At 38.6% G+C, this 20,965-nt stretch overlaps 4 protein-coding genes and 1 pseudogene across 4 annotated transcripts; 2 read left to right on the top strand and 3 right to left on the bottom strand.

Moving 5' to 3' along the window:
- Positions 1-1,525: 1,525 nt before the first annotated feature.
- Positions 1,526-6,880, bottom strand: LOC125190640. Its single transcript, XM_048087991.1, has 7 exons — positions 6,635-6,880; positions 5,379-5,429; positions 4,885-4,997; positions 4,273-4,388; positions 4,103-4,195; positions 3,907-4,008; positions 1,526-1,736 (listed from the first exon to the last, which is right to left on the bottom strand). The coding sequence occupies exons 3-7, from the start codon at positions 4,976-4,978 to the stop codon at positions 1,725-1,727; spliced, it is 417 nt and encodes a 138-aa protein (XP_047943948.1). The 5' UTR covers positions 4,979-4,997; positions 5,379-5,429; positions 6,635-6,880; the 3' UTR covers positions 1,526-1,724.
- Positions 6,881-7,237: 357 nt separating this feature from the next.
- On the bottom strand, positions 7,238-8,400 carry LOC125189636 (annotated as a pseudogene).
- Positions 8,401-8,644: 244 nt separating this feature from the next.
- On the top strand, positions 8,645-10,018 carry LOC125190639 ((+)-menthofuran synthase-like). The gene is made up of 2 exons (XM_048087990.1): positions 8,645-9,144; positions 9,321-10,018. The coding sequence occupies exons 1-2, from the start codon at positions 8,653-8,655 to the stop codon at positions 9,864-9,866; spliced, it is 1,038 nt and encodes a 345-aa protein (XP_047943947.1). The 5' UTR covers positions 8,645-8,652; the 3' UTR covers positions 9,867-10,018.
- A 276-nt stretch (positions 10,019-10,294) lies between these two features.
- LOC125190638 (putative late blight resistance protein homolog R1B-16) lies at positions 10,295-14,312 on the top strand. The gene is made up of 3 exons (XM_048087989.1): positions 10,295-10,820; positions 11,480-13,705; positions 14,068-14,312. Exons 1-2 carry the CDS (start codon positions 10,407-10,409, stop codon positions 13,700-13,702), a joined length of 2,637 nt encoding a protein of 878 aa, XP_047943946.1. The 5' UTR covers positions 10,295-10,406; the 3' UTR covers positions 13,703-13,705; positions 14,068-14,312.
- A 5,467-nt stretch (positions 14,313-19,779) lies between these two features.
- Positions 19,780-20,676, bottom strand: LOC125189637. The gene has a single exon (XM_048086895.1). It carries the CDS (start codon positions 20,674-20,676, stop codon positions 19,780-19,782), a length of 897 nt encoding a protein of 298 aa, XP_047942852.1.
- Positions 20,677-20,965: the final 289 nt, after the last annotated feature.

Here is a 20,965-nt window from a genome sequence, read left to right on the forward strand (position 1 = left end):
ATTGTATACCTAGATCTGCTCTTGAGGCCTTGCTGATTCCTATTTGGAAAGCAGCCATGTTAGAGGAATTTTTGGCTCTGTTGAGAAACAATACTTGGATTCTAACCAAACTACCTCGAGGCAAGAATTTAATTGGTAACACTTGGGTTTTTAGATTGAAGAAACATGCTGATGGCAATATTGCTAGACATAAAGCAAGATTAGTGGCACAAGGCTTCTCACAAGAACCTGGTTTTGACTTTGGTGAAACGTTTAGTCCTGTGGTCAAGCCTACTACTATCAGGTTAATTCTTTCTATTGCTATCTCTCTTGGCTGGAGCATTTCACATCTTGATGTGAATAATGCTTTTCTACATGGTAGTTTGGAAGAGGACATTTACATGAGACAACCTATAGGTTTTGAGCAAGGTGACCCCTCTCTTGTCTGCAAACTCAACAAGGCATTGTATGGCTTAAAACAGGCTTCCAGATCTTGGTTCCTAACTATTCAGTCTGTACTTTTATCTCTTGGTTTCTCCCAATCCAAAGCAGATACTTCCCTATTTTTCAGGAATTCTGGCAAGGAGACGGTCTATCTGCTTATCTATGTTGATGACATGCTCATCACTGGTTCTTCCCATATTGCTGTCAAAGATGTCATTTCAAAGCTCAGCCATCATTTCTCTTTAAAGGATCTAGGGGAAGTGAGGCATTTCCTTGGAGTTGAAGTCACTCACACAGCACAAGGCATACATCTTTGCCAAGCAGCCTACATAAAAGAGCTCTTGAACAAGGTACAAATGCAAGACTGCAAGCCCTATCCTACTCCTATGTTGAGCACTCTCAAGTTGTCCAAAGATGATGGAGATCCTTTTATGGATGGCAAGCTTTACAGAAGCATTGTTGGAGCACTTCAATATGCTACAATTACCAGACCAGAAATCAGTTTTTGTGTTAATAAGGTGAGTCAGTTTTTGGCTGCACCTCTTGATTCACATTGGAAAGCAGTAAAAAGGATTTTGAGATATTTAGCAGGTTCTGTGGATTATGGCCTACACATACAAAAGTCGGATTTCACTCTAACTGCGTTTTCAGACTCCGACTAGGCAGCAGATCTTGATGATAGAAGGTCAGTTACCGGCTACTGTGTATACTTTGGGAAGAATTTAATATCTTGGTCTTCTAAAAAGCAAGCCATTGTTTCGAGATCAAGCACAGAGGCTGAATATAGGAGTCTTGCTCAAGCTGTTTGTGAAGTTGGTTGGGTAACATCTTTGCTTAATGAGTTGAATGTATTGTGGAAAGACTCCAGTTGTTTGGGTTGATAACATGAGCACGATTACCTTAGCAAGCAATCATGTGCTGCACGCACGGACCAAACATATAGAGATTGATGCACACTTCATACGAGACAAGGTGAAAGAAAAGAAAATTGAGTTAAGATATGTCCCTTCTACTGATCAGATTGCTGACCTTTTGACCAAGCCCTTAGGCTACCAATTCTTCTCCCGACTTCGAAACAAGCTTGGCATTTGTTCTATGTCTGGGATCGAATTGAGGGGAAGTGTTAACATGGTGATCCAAACTGAAGTTCCTAAAGAGAAGCCAGCTAAGAGAATTTGTGATGCTACATATCCAATGTCAAAGATAATATCTAGTTGTGCAACGTTGGAGCCGATGCTAGCTGCTCCTACATGGAACAAAGTGCTGCTTGGTGGAATCGGCTGATTGGTCCAGTACAGGCTTTATCTCAGCACCTGAAAAAGGAAGGACCACACCTTATTTCTCTTAATGAACATTGTCTTGTAGTTCAGATTTTATAGCTTGCTTTGTTAGGGATTTAGGGTTTGACTAATGTTCTAGGTTGTTCTCTAGCATAGTATACATAGAGACAAAGTTGTAACAGCCGCATCGATGTTCAATGAAAGCTTAATGCAAAAACTCTTTTCTTCCTCAAGTTGCAATGTCTTCTTTTATATCTTGCTGCAAATTCTGTTTTTTGGCCATTCTTATCAGATGCTACTCTAATTCGGCAGCAAGCCCGTCGTTGTCGCCTCCTCGGCCAAGGCGGCCCGGGAGATAATGAAAAACCAAGACCTAATCTTCGCAAGCAGGCCGAAGTTTAGCATCGCCGACAGGTTGTTGTACGGCGGCAGAGACGTCGCTTTCTCTGCCTACGGCGACCATTGGCGGCAGGTGATGAGGATATCTATTTCATCTCCATAAATCTATAATATATTGTTTAATCTTTATCGTTATTATTCATTTAGCATAACATATCTCTTTGTATACGCATGTATTTTATCATAGGGCAAATAACCAATAAACATCATGAAATTTGATCAATTATAATTATCTTGCATCTTTACAAATCAGAGAAAAATTTTAATCGCCTAAGTGTTATATATTGCTCATATTTTTCAACCAAACAATGTCGTTTTCTATATGAATAGACAACATTGTTTAATTCATCAAGACTACACTACAAAAAAAAACACGGCTAAGGACGCTTTTTAAGTTGATTCGGGATGCTTTTTTTTGTTTCTAAATATTTCACTGACGCTTCAAAAAGTGTCCTTACCGGTGGTGTGCCAATTAAAAATAAGGACGCAAATAGCTAGCGTCGGTGAATTACTTTGGGACGCTTTTAAATTGCGTCTCCAACATATTTTCCAACGCAATTCATAATAGCGTCTCAGATTTCACATCCATCCTAACACCAAGACGCTATTAAAAAGCGTCCCGAAGTGCATTTAAAAGTGTCTCCAATTATACTTCCTAACACTATGACGCTATTAAAAAGCGTCCCAAAGTGTATTAAAAAGTATCTCCAATTATACAACCAAATATATTGCCATTATATATATCTATATATACACATATAAATACAGGTCTGTGTTAAAATGACAACCCCTCTTAAAATGACAACGTGACAATGCTTATACAACAATATTATAAACGCTATACAGCAATATTACAAACACTAAACAGCAATCTATAGATTGCTGTCTAACGTGTTGGATATTGTTGTTCAAGAAAAATTGTTGTTTAAAGGCCAGCAGATTGCTGCCCGTCTTTTTGGGGATTTTTTTTTTTTTTTTACCACGTGGCAGCTTATTATTCGTCCACGTGTACAAATGATTGGCTAGGAATGGTGGTATGGTGTTATTTTAGGGGTGGTGGCACCCTAACATGCCCCTATAAATACATATTATAATTTGAATCCAAACAAAGACAAGTGGAAGTAGACAATTGTTGGTATCTCAAAAGTAATTCAATAGAAATCTGTAATGACTGTAATGAGTCATTGAAGAAAAACGAATCTGACTTCATATTTGTGGGAATTGACAAAGACAACTATACAAGCTAATTAACTTGGTTACAATTTGCAAATGAAGATTACAAATAGACATCTAAACTGCTCCTGTCATTCTTAGTCATTGATACTTCTTCTTTATAAAGGCCCATGTTAAAAAAGAACAATTTTCATAAATATATTTGGTACTAACATATAAGTATGCCTTATAACATAAGAAATAAGTTGAACTTTCTTACCCCGAGCTCGTCCTTTCACCAAAACTTGAACTTATACAACAACATAGTTCAAGATAGTCACGAAACAAAAATCAGTAAAAAATTAACCGAAACAACACTTCAAACTCTAGAACCTGAACTTACAAAAAAAATGTTGTTGTAACTTGCATAGAGTAAAAATCAAACTTTTATTCAAGATTAGTACTATTATTCTTTTGTTCCAGACTATTTTTGATGATTGTGTTGAGCACGCTGAATTTCTCATGCTGGACGAGATACATTTAATTAGAACAAAAAGAACGGCTAAGGACATTATGTGATGAATTTTTCCACAGATCTATTATCGCTTATTCTTCATCTTTATTCCAAGAAAGAAACATTAACTGAACGTACCACAAGTTGTTCGGAAGCTTGGTTAACAAAAGCCCCATCCTTATGTTTGTGGATTATCGAGTACCACTCGAGTGGAGCTGGATTCCTTTTATATTTCTTTTTCTGCAGTGAACAATATTATCATTAAGCATTGAATCCATATGTATATGAACAGCTAACAAGGATCAATATAATATGTAAACGCGAGATTTCTTACAAATTTACGCATCTTCCTTGCAAAACTTTCGGATCCCGATGTGTGAGGCGCCACTTGCTGCGCACGTGCTCTCTTTCCTATTTCCGAACCAATCTAAAACTATAAATGAACAATTTAAGCATAATTTTCAAAGAACCTAATTTGATAATGTCAAATACATATATCGTTACTTTCCCTTTATTAGAGAACCAGTAATGAACTAAATGAATCCATTGCTGCAACGGAATTTCTTCTAGCGGTTGTCTTGCAATCTCCTGCTCCGTCATTCCATCAATCACATATTTACCTTTCAAATAAGATTTATAACTTCTCCATTACTTCGACGTTGATTTCAAAATCCATTTCTCAATACCATTGTTAGAAGGAAGAAGAAATTTATCATGTGACAGAAATTATTATTAGTATAACTAATATATGAAAAGAGTAATACATTTAGTATTTAATAAATAATAAAGAAATTCTTTACTTTGGCTAAATCAGTCACACCCTTCTTGAAAGTTAAAGGCATCTTTATCCATGTATGGTAGTTAAGAAGACACAAGTTTGGTCTTCGAGCAACTTTACCCAGCTAACCACCTAGAACCCTACCACCTCTATTATCTGGCTGATTATGCTCATTACATTCGACAACAATCCGACCACCATTTCTCAAGTTCCACACATCTTTGGAACGAAACAGTCCTCTCTTTACCCTTGTGCTTCCGTTAGTCCCTTCGATTATGTACATATCACCAATGGACAAAAAAAAGTCACACAAATGGCAAATTTCTAAATACACTTACTTTGAATTATGAGATCATCGTCATTGTCATCTTTACTATTAAACTGCATTTCATCTTCATAATTGTGCTGTGAGACATCATGCTCATCCTCCATGGTTTCTGAAGTAAAAGAGCTAGCAACAAGTTTCCATCAGAATTGCACGAAAATATTTACAGCATTGTCACTTGTCCATACAAACAAAGGCTGCAAAAACACCTCCATTCATTATGTTCATGCTAGCTTGTTAGGGCACTCATTATGAGATTTATACTCAACTACTCATGCTAAACCAATTATTATCAGCCAATAACTATTAGCTTTATTCAGAAAGCAACCATGGTAACAAAACAACTAAATGACTAGCTTCACAAGGATTATATCATTAGATAATTACTTCAAGTAAGTAAGAGGGGACATTCTTGAAAAATAATTTAGTCAGAAATGTGCTCAGAATACCAATTATATAGGAACTAAATGAAAACACAATGCAGTTAAAACCTATAGAGAATCTTACCGCTCCGCTGATAGAGATTGTAATCTTTGATCTTCTCCTCTACACCTTAGGCTGAAACAGACACTTGATACATCCAATTATTAACAAGAAATGAATATTTTTGATACAAGAAGTATCGTTCATGCAACTTTCTTGTACATAAACTTTGAATGATCACAAAGAATATAATCCATACTTCAACTTTCCCCATAATCATTAGTTGGAACAGTTTTTTGTTTCTTGGATCTTGAACATACATGTGGAGACAAATGGGAAGCACGTTATTTTTCAAAGAGACACATAACTTATTTACATAAGTAGATATTAAATCTGTCAAATAGTAAATAATATGTACCAACGATCATAGTTGATGCAACAGCAAAACCATTCAGAAAAATGTATTATGTGTGCTCTAAAAACAACATTCATTCACATACATGTAACTGTATCATAACTAAGATTATACCCCAAATATGGATTCATAGGAGTGAGGATAAAACCATAATGAGCAGCCTAATATATATCTCTTCCAGATGCAAAAGAAATGATGATAAATTACATGTTGATGCTTTGCCATTTAAGATTAATAAGTGATGATGGTTGAGACATTATCAAAGTGGCAGCAGGGCATGTGTAGTATACATCTTCATATATATATATAAGAAAACATGAAAATTTTTCAAGCAATTCATCTATAATCACAAAAATATACAAATGACTAAAATTCCTTCAACCAACAATACCTCAGACTGCCTAAATTGAGGGTGAATGATGAAATTAGTTTAACATGTTAACAAAATATTTCAGTTTATTGAGTCCAAAATGAAACCTAACAAACAGAGAGAAAACTCGTATAATAAAAAAAATACTCAAAATTCTGGATAATTTAGGAGTCAATCTTAAACATTGATAAAACTAAGCATAAGCAACAGATGAATAGATTACAGATCGAGCTTGAATTCCAGATAAGCTTCTTAATCTATGTTTACCAATCCAGGCCTATAGAGAAGACAATTCAAGTATTTCGGCTTGGTTTTCTCATGATTACAGATGTAAAATTGAGAATCACATGATTTTAGAAATGCACAGCTCTTCAACTAGCAGACATGCACTTGATTGAAAATAAAAAGGAAGAAAACCAAATAGCGAACAAGCAATGCACAATTCATACGGTTTGCAATTTCTAGCTCCGATTGTAATATAAATATCCTAAATTTTGAATCCCTAGACCTCTAAACTCAATAAACATGGAGAAACAATGAGTGAAGAAATCGAACCTCAGTGAATTGATTGGATTTTTTCGCCTGGAGATTCTCCGATGAGACAGGTGAAACAATGAGTGAAGAAATTGAACCGCAGTGAATCGATTGGATTTCTTCGACTGGAGATATTCCGATGAGACCGGCGACAAGGGAGCCGACGATCTCCGCAGCAGGAAATCGGAGCGGCGAGCAGAATGTAGAAGAGAGAGAGGCGGAGATTTTAATTTTACCTTTTTTTGTTTCAATAAAGATATATTACTCCCTATTAGTTAAAAATGTTTCAATAAAGATACGTATTAGTTAAAAAAAATACTAAAATTTATATAATTGAATTACTTGGAGACGTATTTACTAATCCGTCCCTAACTTAGAAATTAATTTAAGCCGCTTACTTTTAGCGTCCTCAATTTTGACCTCCTTCATGAGATATTTCGGAATAAGGGTTTAAATTCGCTGACCTTGCGAAATTTAGGATTCAATTCGCTGACCTTTCGAAATATGGGATCGAGGCATGCGAATTTTTCGAAACAAGGGATTTTCGAAATTTTCTATTTTTTCTCTTTTTTTTATTATTATTTCCATCTCAACATTTTTGAATTGTCCAAACTACCCTATGTGTCACAGATAGTTTTCTCTCATGTCTGTTTCTTGAAATCGTCGACAATCTTCTTCGCCCTTCACTGTTTTTCTCCTATTATAAGGAACACCAAAGCTGAAATCCCCAATTCTCTTCCAAGAATCAGCCCTCAGACTATAAATCTTCACAACCGACTCCCGCAGACCTCCATCATCATAATCATAGAACAATCCCACAACCTTGTAATCACCCTCCGATTCGCAATAACCAAACCCCCAAGTAAAAGACAGGCTTCATTTCAACGACTGCAGGAGGGAGCTGCTTCGATTTCCTCGTAGCTGGGTTCCACAGAAAGACATCGTCTTCATCAATGGCGAGGCAAATTATACCATTGCAAGAGCCCACAACCCAAACGGTGCTATACGGGGTTTGGTTAGGGAAGTCAACGTTGGGCGCGAAGACCAGAGGCTCGCACATCAACGAATTAACTGAGCATTGCTTGAGGGTTTAAAAGAGTAAATATGATTTTGTGATTGGCGAAATTCGCGTTTTCCGCGGAGTGTTTCATATGAGATTTGACTAATCGGGAACTGGAAATCAAGGAATTCCACGATTTTGTAACGCACCTGGATTTCAAGAGGGATTTAACGGGAAGCCTTAAAAGGATATCTTGGATGATTTCTTCAGGGAGATCCATGATTTCTCCAAGGGAGGGAGTTTGCTATTGAAGGTGGGTAGTGGCTTTGGTTTTCTTCAATTGATTGTTTGCGGATGAATATGAACAAATTTGTTCACATCTTCACTTCTTCTTGTGTATGAATGAGGCCGAGAAAGAGAAAAGAAGTGAAGAGCAAAGACGATTGTCGACGATTTCAAGAAACAGACACGAGAGAACTATCTGTGAAAAATTATTGGGTAGTTTGGACAATTCATAAATGTTGAGATGGAAATAATAATTAAAAAGAAGAGAAAAAATAGAAAAATTCAAAAATCCCTTGTTTTGAAAAATTCGCATGTCTCGGTCCCATATATCGAAAAGTTAGCGAATTGAATCATAAATTTTGAAAGGTTAGCGAATTTAAACCCTTATTCCAAAATCTCTCTTTAAGGGGTCCCAACGCAAGTAAATGCGTCCTAAATTTTATGTCCTTATATAATGCATTTGTTGTAGTGCTATGTCTACAAATGATTTCTTGACCGTCATATTGGATACAATTCCATCAAAGAAAATTTAATTATGAGATATCTGAGTATAAATCCAAATGTCACGATTTTCAAATTTTTGATGAACCAAATTTGATCCAACTTTATAGTTTTTCAGATAATTTACCCTTATAAATATTTGATAAGAATTAATAAATAAAAACTATAACTTTTAAATGACTACAATCCTAATTATTTCTCCGTCTCTTCTCTAATTCATACTCCATTTTATTTGATTTACTAGGCGCGGAGCATGTGCGTGCTACAGCTCCTCAGCAACAAGAGGGTTCATTCCTTCCGACGCATTCGAGAAGAAGAGACGTCGCTGATGATTGAGAAGATCAAGCGATCTTCGCCGGGGGTTGTGAACTTGAGCAAGGTGTTCATGGATCTGACGAACGACGTGGTATGCAGGGCGGTGCTAGGGAGGACGTACGGCGGCGAGGATGGAGAGAGGGATTTTAATAAGATATGGGGGAAGTTTATTGAGATGTTGGGGAAATTTGATGTGGGAGACTTCGTGCCATGGTTAGGTTGGATTAACCGTGTGAATGGTGTTGAAGAACAAGTTGAAAATGTTTTTAAAATGTTAGACGAATTTTTGGAGGGTGTGCTTCGAGAATATAGGACGAAGAAATTGAGTGATGATGCTGTCGTGAATTTTGTAGATGCATTGCTTCAGTTTCAAAGGGAGAGTAAGGATAGTGATCCAGTTGATGATGATCAAATCAAGGCCCTAATCTTAGTAAGTACCTCGTCTTTATTATATCTGGCTAGTATTTTGGTCACATGCATGTAGATTTCTAAATTTTCGTCAAATTGTTTTTTTCATAGCAATGTATAAGTACCAACTATTAAATCAAGAACATTTATTATCTCAAAATTTAATACTCAATATGATGAACGAATGTTTGGTTGCAGGACATGTTTGCGGCCGGAACTGACACGACATTCACAACGTTAGAGTGGACCATGGCCGAGCTTATAAGAAATCCAAGATCCATGAAGCTACTTCAAAATGAAGTGAGAAATGTAGCTAGAAAGAAGAATGGGATTGATATTAATGAGGATGACTTAGACAAAATGTCATATCTGAAAGCAGTATCCAAAGAGAGTCTAAGGATTCATCCACCATTTCCATTAGCCCTCCCTCGTGAATTAACTCAAGAAACTAATTTACTGGGCTACGACATCCCACATGGCACACTCGTGTTGGTTAATTGTTGGGGCATCTCAAGGGACCCATCGTTGTGGGAGAATCCAAATGAATTTTGCCTTGAAAGGTTCTTTGATACGAGCATAGACTATAAAGGTTTAGACTTTGAGATGATCCCCTTTGGATCTGGAAGAAGAGGTTGTCCCGGCATCGCGTTTGCAATGTCGGTATACGAGCTTGCACTATCGAGATTGGTTAACGAATTCGACTTTGGATTGCGAATGGAGGTAGAGTGGAGGATTTGGACATGACTGAAGCCCCTGGCATTATTGTCCATAAGAAATCTCCTCTACTTCTGGTTCCTACTTCTTGTTGTTAATCCATTAGCCCATGTGTAAGTTGCTGAAATCTCCTATGTAAAATTGTATCCGATGTATAATTCATTGAAATAAAAATAAGGATTCATTCGATACACAAAATTAGAATTAGAATTCTATAAGATTGAATTATAATTCAATTCCAAATTATTCATTCAGCAAAAATGATGTGTATGTATGTGTGCGCGAGCATGTATACAGTGTGCGTGTGAGACATAAATGAAAAGAATGATAGCTAAGAAATAAAGTTGAAAGTGCCAGTAACTTCATAAAGTAAGAAATGATTAATATGTTTCCAAATGGAATTAAAAAAAGCAAAAAAACACCTAACCAAGACAGTGATTGCACATTTGAGTATGGAAAAGGACCTCCATTATTGAATGGTGTAGCACGAATCAAAAAATGAAAGGACAACCATGTGACTGAGTCAACAGAGGCAAAAAGCTCCATTCTTGATTGAGAAAATCCAAATCAATGGCGGACGCAGCAGTGGAGTTCCTACTGAGCAACCTGAACGACCTGCTGGTGTACCACGCCCACCTGATAACCGAGACGAAGGGCCAAGTGGTGGAGCTGGAGAAGGACCTCCGCATCTTCCGCGCCTTTCTCAAGGACTCCGTCAAGAAGCGGCGGAAGAGCGAGGGCATCCAGTCGCTCGTCCGCAGCATCCGGGACGTCGTTTATGAGGTCGAAGACATCATCGACGCCTTCGTCACCCAGGCCACCTATGACAAGTCTCGCAACTACTTCCTCGGCGCTTTCAAGTCCACCGTCAGCCTCCACGGAATCGGCAAACAGGTCGAGAGCGTGCGCCAGCGGGTCGAGAAGGGCAGATCCGAATTCGCCCTCCTCATCGTCTCCGACGAAGACCGATATGAGAAACCTGAGGTCAACTCTCATCTTTTTTCTTTTTTTAAAAAAAATTTCTTTTACATGATTATGCTTGTTTATTGTGTGCTTAGTACAATGAAACTAAAATTTGGAACATTGAATTTGGAATTAATAGCTTTAATTCCAAATCCACACTTTCAATTCCATTGTAGCAAATTCATGCTTGTCTATTTTTGAAAATATGATCTATCTTGTTTTAGAGTTTATGTTCATTATGCTTAACTTTTTCCTTTTTCAGAAACAATAATCTCAAAAACTATGTATGAAATGATAACATTAGAATTCAACAGCAATTAAATTGTGAGAATCGCTAAAAGTAGCCTATTACTCTCTTACACCCTTAAATTTTGTCCCATTTTGATCGGATATGGGTTTTAAGAAATGTAATGGAAAGTGAGTTGAAAAAGTTATTGAAGAGTGGATCATACTTTTATATATTACTCCTACTAGTTTTATACTTAATAAAATGTGAGCTAGAACAAGAATGAGTTAAGGGAATATGAGGCCACCACCAAAAAAATAGTAAAAAGTGATATGTGACCAACTTTATGAGACGGATAGAAATGGAAAAATATGACAAATTTTAAGGGAGTGAGGGAGTAATTAGTAGTACTACTACATAATTTTGCTAATATGCTTGAAATGTTTTCAAACAGGTTCGGCCTCCAAGGGTGAAAGATGTGGTTGGTTTCGAAGATGTGAGCACAGAGCTGATCCAAAGGCTGACTACAGAAACTGACTATTTTGATGTCATTTCTCTCATCGGAATGTTCGGCCTTGGCAAGACGACGTTGGCGTGGAAGATTTTCAACGATGCACAAATCCTCTACGAGTTCCCCATCCGCATTTGGCTCTCCATTTCTCAGCAGTTCTCAGAGAAGGACATCTTCCTCGCCATCCTCGAAAAGTTCGTCACCATAAGCGACGACCTCCGTGCCAAAGACGAGCAGCACCTCTCCCAAATGGTGGCTGCTCATCTAGACAACGGGAAGTTTCTCATCGTGATGGATGATGTCTGGTCCACTAATGACTGGGACAGGATCAGAGCTGCTCTGCCTGCCAACAACAAGATGGGTAAAGTCTTGATCACGAGCCGCGAAGAAAGTCTAGGGAAGTATGCTAGTCGCCCGAGGGATCCCACTACGCTGCGTTTCTTCAACCAGAGCGAGAGCTGGGAGCTGCTCCGGCTGGAGGCGCTCGGCCATCTCAACTGCCCTTCTGATCTGCATATTGTTGGGAAAATAATCGCAAATGACTGTAAAGGATTGCCACTTGCAATCGTGGTGATAGGAGGAATTCTTGCCAACAAATATTCAGCGTCAGACATAGGCACCACCAGAAGGGCATGGGAGAAGGTGTCCACGCGCGTGGGCGCCCATCTCAAAGAGGATCCAAAGGATCGGATGAACACGTTTATATCTTTGAGTTATGACAAGTTGCCTTACCATTTGCAAGCGTGCTTTCTCTACTTGGGAATTTTTCCTGAAGATTATGAGATCCCGGTCTCCAAACTCATCCGTATGTGGATTGGAGAGGGATTCATACAACACGTGAAGCAATACAGTTTGGAGGAAACAGCTGAGAGCTATTTGGAGGATCTTATCAACCGAAACTTGATCAGGATTGAAAAAATGAAGCCTAATGGCAAGATCAAGACATGCCGGATTCATGATGCATTGCGTGATTTCTGTAGAAACAAAGCCGGGAGAGAAAAAGAGAATTTTCTCGAAGAAATCAAGTGCAATGGTGGTGTGTTTGAACCTCCCGTCTCAGACATAAAAAACTACCGGCGCCTTGCCATCCATTCCAAGTGCTTGAACTTCCTCTGTTCGAAGCCTTGTGGCCCTGGCGTCCGCTCGTTTGTTTGCATTAACAACGATGAATTCGTCTTGCCAGAAGCCAACACTTCAGCCATCCCCGCAGCTTTCAAATTGCTCAGAGTCTTAGATGTTAAGCCCATCATATTCACCAAAATCCCCTCTGATATGTACCAGCTTATTCATCTCAGGTTCATTGTCTTGTCTTTCAAGCTGAAAATGCTTCCGCCGAAGTTCAACAAGCTATGGAACATACAAACTCTTATAGTCCACACAACATCCCGCACGCTTGAAGTTAAAGCGGATATATGGAAGATGAAACAGCTGAGACATTTCAAGACCAACGCATCCGCCATCTTGCTCAAACCAAGCAAGGATAGCGAACACGGTGCAGAGCTTCAAACACTAGGCACAATCTCAGCAGAGAGTTGCACTGCAGAGCTTCTGCACCGAGCGCCTAATCTGTTGAAGCTAGGCATCCGTGGGCGACTGGGCTCGCTCTTTGAAGAAAAGATTGGCTCTTTTAAGAGCTTGGTGAAGATGAGGAAGCTGGAGAAGCTGGAGCTGATAAACGACGTGTATCCTAACCCGGCTTCAGAAGATCAACTGCTCGTCCAGCCTCAGCATTACCAGTTCCCTGCTACTCTCAGGAGCCTCACACTGTGTTCGACTCATTTTAGTTGGAGTTACATGTCTACCCTCGGGTTGCTGGAGAATCTCGAGGCGCTTAAGCTGAAAGATAAGGCGTTTGTGGGGAGGACTTGGGAGGGGGTTGGGGAGCGTTTCCATCGTCTCGAGTTCTTGCACATTGATCACACGGATTTACATGTTTGGCAAGCTTCTTCGCACCATTTCCCGCGTCTTAAAGGCCTTGTGCTGCGCAACTGTGAGCATCTTCTTGAGATCCCATCTGAGTTGGCTGAGATTCCGAGCTTCCAAAAACTGGAGTTGCATATTTGTCGAAGTGCTGCTGCTTCTGCCAAGCTGATCAAAGAGAAAAAGAAAGAGAACATGGGAGTTTTTAACCTCTCTATTTTTCCAGCTACTGATGATCTTCCTTGACAGGTAATGATACAAGTCTTACTGTTAGTGTTTCAACTTAAAATTAATTGGTGATTAGAATATATATTATAGTGGTTTCGGTAATTTATTTATACTAATGTGAAACTTGGTAAAGTGGTTTCGGTAATTTGTTTATACTGATGTGAAACTTGGTAATGCAGAACGGGGTTCTAGTTTGTTTTTGTTTCATTTTCTAAGGTGAAGTTTAGATGGATTTGAATTTTTTAACTCGAATACATTATACACTATTGGCCAATCATTTTTTTTGTTTCAACCTAGATATGTTGTTGTTGATCATTGTTTGCTTTCAATCCACAATCATATAATATTGATTATAAATGTACTAATACTCCATATGATTGCAGTTTGCTGTCAAGAAATTCAAGATGTTTGCATAGATCTTGCTTGAGGAAGTCTATCTTGATCGTGTGGAATAAAACCGACTCCAAAAGAACATGTATTCCCCGTTTGTATCTCTAATTTTTGTTCCTGAAAGCTACTCGTTTTGATGAGACTCGGACTAGTCTTCTTTTGTGACATCTTAATATCTTGGCATGAATGCTGTAATGATTTTCTATCATTTTAGGAAATAATGGACGATTATTATTAAGGAGTACTTGTTGATGAGTTAATTATGATAATAATTTCTTTTTTTCAAAGAAACAAGGTAAAATTTCTTAGTAAAAGTTTTACTTCCTTTTTTTCTTGTTCCAGCCAGTGTCAATTGATAGAAAAGTTGACACGAGAGACGATCGACATCTATAATCTATTAATTGGCTAATTCTTCACATGAGAAACAAGAATTAAGTGTATCCTTATACAAGGGCACATCATTAAGTGGTAATGTCTATATTGCCACATGCCATTCATCTACAAAGCGATAAGGCATTTTCTTATCCAAGATTTTTTTGGAATTTGGGCAATGTGGGCTTCTTGGATCCTAATATAAGCCCAATTCTTTACTATCAATATGAGCCCAGCAATTTTGTTTACCTTTGCTCCTAAATAGCCCAACAACCAAATAATTAGCATCATAAGTTGACCTTTATTAGTTGTAAAAAAAATTTCAAGGTATGCTATATTGTTTCTAAATGCAACCATGAAAATGAAGCTATACTTTCATAGTTTCTCTTTATAAAAAAAATAGAAACTATAGTGACTATTCTTTTCGAATATTTCCTACTTTAACACTGAAGAAAACACAGGAGTATGTACAAGTTAAATTTGATCGAACGAGTCCATGAAATATTTCTTGATAAATAATTTAGTTGGACGCCCATACTATTTACCTAAAACGAGTAACTCAAAGAAATGAACCAAGTAGTTTAATTTAAAAACTCCTTATTTGATAAACAATGCTACTTAAAATGCCTAACTACACAAGACTTAGTATACACACATACACACAGTAAAAGACAATCCTCACGGCCGGCATTTTGTAACAATACATAGTCATGTTCATCAACTTTCTACAAAAACTCAAATTATGCCAAATTTTCCTTGAAATCTCAGCCCCTCGCCATATGATCAAAATGGAAGCCACAGATCGGAGGTTCAACTGCCGCCCTCTGCACGAAGGCCGGCCACTAATCGGCCTTCAGAAAAAATCAACAGAAACGAAGCATGCTACGAATCAAATACCCGATTTAACCGATTTAATGAACAACATGTTTTTTGGTACAACGAACGGCGACGATGAGAAGAAAGTAGGACTAGCGGTCCGCGACCGCCGCGGCGATGATTTTGATTCGAGCACAAGGAGCGTGAGCAGCAGGCAAACTCAGGAGTGGTTGGAGGAAGCCAAGAGGATGGTGGCCTCCTCCCCCTCCAGAGGAGGCGATTCTCCCTCGCGACTAGTCTCCTCACCGAGATTTGCCTCGTCGCAAGGCCGGCTTTCCACGTCATCTATTGATAGAAGAGATCCTTTCTCCAGATCCGCTAGAAGGTAAACAAATAAACTTCAATTCAAAAATTTTAATTGAATAAATTGAAATGCTGGAAGATTGTTCAATTTTCATTTTCTAGGTTATATCATTGCTCGCATGGTATTTTGACCAATAAGTCAAAATATATCCCACATGACATTTCTAATATTGTTAATATTGATTGTATTTTTATTTTGAATAATATCTCGTTTTTACTATTCCGGCATTTAAATTACGACCGAATCAATGCTTTAAAATTGTGTCACACATAGTATTATCACTTTTGCGAATGGCATTTGTAACTTTGTTTACAACTTACCATATTATGAATCTTAATCTTACATCATTTTATAATCTCACGTTAAACTCTCCCAATATAAAAATTACTACTCTCCGTCCCGCTTAAGATGACACGTTTTCCTTTTTAGTTTGTCCGAACTAAGATGACACATTTCCTTATTTGGAAACTTTCTCTCTCCAATTGATACACCCAACCACTTTTTCTCACTCCTATTCAAATATTCATCTTTCTTGCTCTCTCTATTTTAATACTTATATCCATTTTTTCTCTCTCAAATTAAACACTTTAACCAATAACTCCTAAAATCACATGCTGGTTAAGGAATGTGTCATCTTAGCCGGGACGGAGGGAGTAGTACAATTGATCGAACCTATTTAATTAATCTTTTTTTACATTTTGTGACACAAAATTAATAGGCACAGAGCAGGCCAAGGAATAAGTGGTGAAATCCTTTCAAGAACAGCGGCAAATCATAACCGAAACAGATCCGAATCCAATTTGGATCCTCCGCAACCCGATTCGGAGCCATCGTCCCCTGCAGCCGACCCCATTACACCAACCAGCCCCAACAACAACTTAGGGGCCCCACCCCTCCCTCCCCGCCAATCATTCCACCGCAGAACCCGGTTCCAAACCGAACCAAAATCACCGCTGTCACACCCAATCACATCCCCACCAACCAACCCTCCCGCCAATTCCCTTTCCAAACGAACTTTCAAAAACACATCTCCAAAGGCCAATCAACAACTGCTCTCCCCGCCAAAGAACCTCGTCGAGTCGGCCCACCGGAGGTCGCTGTCGTCGAGCACGTGCTCCGTGCCAGGCTCTGGCCTCCTCTCCCCGCCTCGGAACTTGGTGGAGTCGGCCCACCGGAGATCCATTTCCTCATCCACCTGCAGAAACGACAAGATCTTTCAAGAGGACAATCTAGACAATGGGCTAGCGAAAACAAAAGTTTCAATGGATCAAGAAACGAACACCGCCTCGAAAGATCATGATTTCAATAGCTTCTTGAAAGAGCAAAGACTCAAAATTGAGATGCTTATGAATGGAGAGATCAATGGCAAGGCCAAGATTGTGCTTTCTGGCCCCTCAAATAGTTGAGTGTTTATAATAAGCGTTTAAATCATTAAATTTGGTCAAATTCTGGTTAGTTCAATTATCTTTTAAAATTGAATATTAAATCATGATTTTTTTTCAACTATATATCCAATATGTGTATAGAATAACTACATTGTTTCATTTAAATATAGTAAGTTTTTTTTCCAATATCTTTTTTCTTGTTTTATTTTAATCAGACAATGTGGTTTTGATCTATTTTTGAAATATTTATTGCTTTTTTTCTTCAATTTGTTGCTAAAAGTATTAGTTCAATTTTATTTTTCATTGATCTTTAGGTACAAGTTCAATGGTTGCAGCCACATGCTACGCATGGCTACTAGAGAATAAAAACATCGCTAGCAGGAAGGAGGCAGCGCGAAACGACAATTTTGTCGAGTTTGTTGTGCCTGTTATGAACATGAGGAGAGGGAAAATGTGGAAGCAGCGCCAAGCAGCTTGGCTTTTCAACCATGCTGGACTAGATGCTTCTTCTCTACTCTTTTCCAATGAGGTAGATCAAAATTCGAGTTTTTGTTTTTGTATCGATGCCTCGTTTAGTTCACATACATCTGTGTCAACCAGGTCGACTTGGAGACACTGATGATGGAGATGCAGCTCAGCATTCTAGTAATCGGAGAAGACATCCTCAAGACAAATGGCGAGGTTAGTTTTATGTATGAGAATTCGAGCTTCTTTGACACAATTAGCAGATGTTTAGGAAATGATAGTAGAGAGCTGAAGGTAGGAAATGAATGACAAACCTTGGATGATTCCTTTGATTAATAGGCACAATGAATACCAAAGGAAAGTAATGAAAGCAAAAATTCATAGAGCAATAGAGACTTGGAGTAGTAATAGATTTGAAATCATAGAGTATAAAAGAGTAATTTTGTCAATGAAAAATATATAGAAGACAAAGAATTCCTATGATTTGTTTTGAAGATGTGGGTTTTTGCACAATTGACAATAATACAAGAGTAAAAATAAAGTATCAAGCAAAAGAATGGAACTGGTGTAGGAATGATCATTCTATTAGCACCTCAATTCCATCATACAAAGCATGTCGTTAAGGTTTTACTGCGTATTTTTATGTCTCTAGGTTGGCTCGGCGTGTACTGTTCTTACTGATAACTACTGTGAGGATGCATATGATCTCCTTCAGACACCAATGTTGAAGAAGCTTTTGGTGAGAAAGTTCTTGCAGTTTGACCAAGATTAGCCTCTTTTGATAGGATTATTTTCCAAGAAAATGATGGAAATTATGCTATCAGATGGCAGGTATTCTGTTGGACACACAAAACTTGAGCCCTTCTCCCAAACTATCAATGACTAGAGATGCTGAGGCAGTTCAGCTTCTATCAGTTTCCTCTGCACCCAACTATAGAAACACCCTTTTTGATCATTGTAATTCTTTTCATTTCCTTTTTCATCATTTTCAGTTTTAGTAATTCTTGATGTGTAATAATAACCAATGTTGACCACTTCTTCTTGCAGTGAATAAGGATCACAGAGAAGCAGATTTCTATGAAGTTATGTGTAGGGTTTATGGTAAACCACCCAATGAAAGTAAGTCATATTTCCTTATCAATATTACTAGTATTTTCTTGATAAATGAATAAAACTTTTAGCACAAACAACCTCTAATGTTGTCTTGTTTTCTTTTTTTGCAGTTGATTGGAAAAATGAATCACCAAGGGTGCGTAAAACAGCCTCGGAGAAGATCTCCCCGAACAAAGTGATTGGGCAAAGTGATGATCATAAGGAAAGGGATGCAACAAAAGACACAACATTGAAGAAAGTCTCACCTGTTTCAGGTGAATCAAGTCATAGTTTGTAACAAACTTTGTTACTTAGATAATTTGTGGTATCAAAAAGTTGGCTGATTTTACTTCTTTCATTACAGGCAAACCGACAGTGTCGCCTACGGTCCAGAATCCGATCATCGAACAAGCAAAAGCAAACGAGGCCAATCGTGGCAAGAACAGAAACTTTTTTGCTAGATTATTCGGCTTCGGTTCAAAGTAGTCCAAGAATTTGGATTTTTTCTAGTGCATTGAGGCTCTATAATTGGACCCTCCATACTTACTTTTAGTGTTCTAAGTTTTTTCTTGAATATTTTTTTTGTTTTGGAATCAGACAATAACCTAAGAAATGAGTGTTCCAAATGTACTGTTATAAGTTCATTGCAAATCTTTAGATAACATCAAGTTAGTATGTTTAATTACATCACAATAGTCTAATTATTAGCTCAATCCAACTAAATAATCATTTCTATAAACAGGCCATATGCCGGTCAACTGTTGCACAAGCATAATTTGTTTTGGTAGAGACTATATATTCCAAAGTATCAATTTCAAACATACAAGAAGAAAATATACAATTACTTGGAAATTCCTTAATATATATCCATTTCTTTAAATTGAATGTATACTTTTTTGCTCACTTATCAAGACCAGATCAAGACACAGTCTTCAAAAATATTTATGAAAAAAAAAAATCAAACATGGGATGCCTCTAGATGGGAGTTTATGGGGTATGTCTGTTATCCAATCTGTCTACTTCAATCATGCCACAAATTTTCAAGAAACCAGCTGTAAAACTATCTTCCAAACTCCAATCTCAATAGGTGGAAGAGGCCCCCCTTCTCCCCCATGTGCTCACTTCACCCAATCTTGCTCCAAACAATATGGCACATCAACATCATTGTCACACAAATCTTGACCCTTTTTTCCTTTTGACATCTCCTTTTCTCACTCCACTTTCCATGCATAAAGAAACAGGCAAAAATCCGGCGACCCACTCGCCGGATCAGACGACAACGGCGATGACGACGAGGACGAAGAAGGAGACAAGAAAGTGGGCTTGAATATAAACAGAGCATGCCTTAAGCCAGGACAAAACAACCAATCATGAACATCCCAATAAACCTCAATCCTTCCTTTATTGAAATGAATGGATTCATTCCCTCGAAACTTCCACTGAAGATGCTTCACTTGCATCACCAAATGCCCATCAATCCCAATCTCCATCTCCGGCTCCGGCGCCACTCCTCCGCCGCTGCAAGATGCTCTGTTTTTGCACTCGATTGAAACCTCGTGAAGACTCCCCTTTTCATGAAATTTGAGCCTTGTTGCGAACTTCCTCTTCCCAAAAATGTGTTCTTTCCTCGAAACCAAAACCGGGTCGATCAGGGAGGGCCTGCAGCCGGTCTTCCGGAAAGCGTCATTCCTCAAATCCCCGACCAGGAGAGCGACTTCGCCGCCGCAGACGACGGCGACGTAGTAGTCGGAGATAGGCTCTGTTTCGCCGTTGAACCGGGCGGCCTTGAGGTCCCAGAAGACGTCGACGGGTTTGCCGTCGACGGCGAAGCGTTTGGAGCCGTGCTTTCGCCAGAAATACCATGGCTTGAGCTCGATTTTGCAGGCGTCTGCGTCGCCGTCTCCGCCGCCGCCTTCGACGGAGATGGAGAGGCCGTGGAGGAGGAGATTCTTGCACCATGTGACGGTGATCAGGCGGCATTGGTCGGCCAATTTGGTGCGGTAAACCGACATGAAGACGTTCTGGCCTGATCTCGTGATGGATGGAGAGAGGTTGCTGGTTTTCTCCATTGATGAGAAGCAAGCTGGGATTCCGATTTGATCATGCATTGTTTGTCAAAGACCCAGAAAAAAAAAAGATTGGATTTTTATTGGTTTTTGGGGATGAAATGTGAAGTGTGTGTCCAAATCTCACACACCCAGGAAAAAAAGATTGGATTTTTAGTGGTCTTTTGGGATGAAATGTGAAGTGTTTACACACACAGAAAAAGATTGGATTTTTAGTGGTTTCTTGCGTGAGAATCAGTTTGTTGGTGGGAGTGTGAATTAGAGTGGAATGGATACATGAGATGATGAGAGATAGAGGGAGGGGAGGGAGAGAAATTGAATGGGAAAGGAG

Source organism: Salvia hispanica, chromosome 5 (genome assembly GCF_023119035.1).
Source record: "Salvia hispanica cultivar TCC Black 2014 chromosome 5, UniMelb_Shisp_WGS_1.0, whole genome shotgun sequence".
Lineage (NCBI taxonomy): Eukaryota > Viridiplantae > Streptophyta > Magnoliopsida > Lamiales > Lamiaceae > Salvia > Salvia hispanica.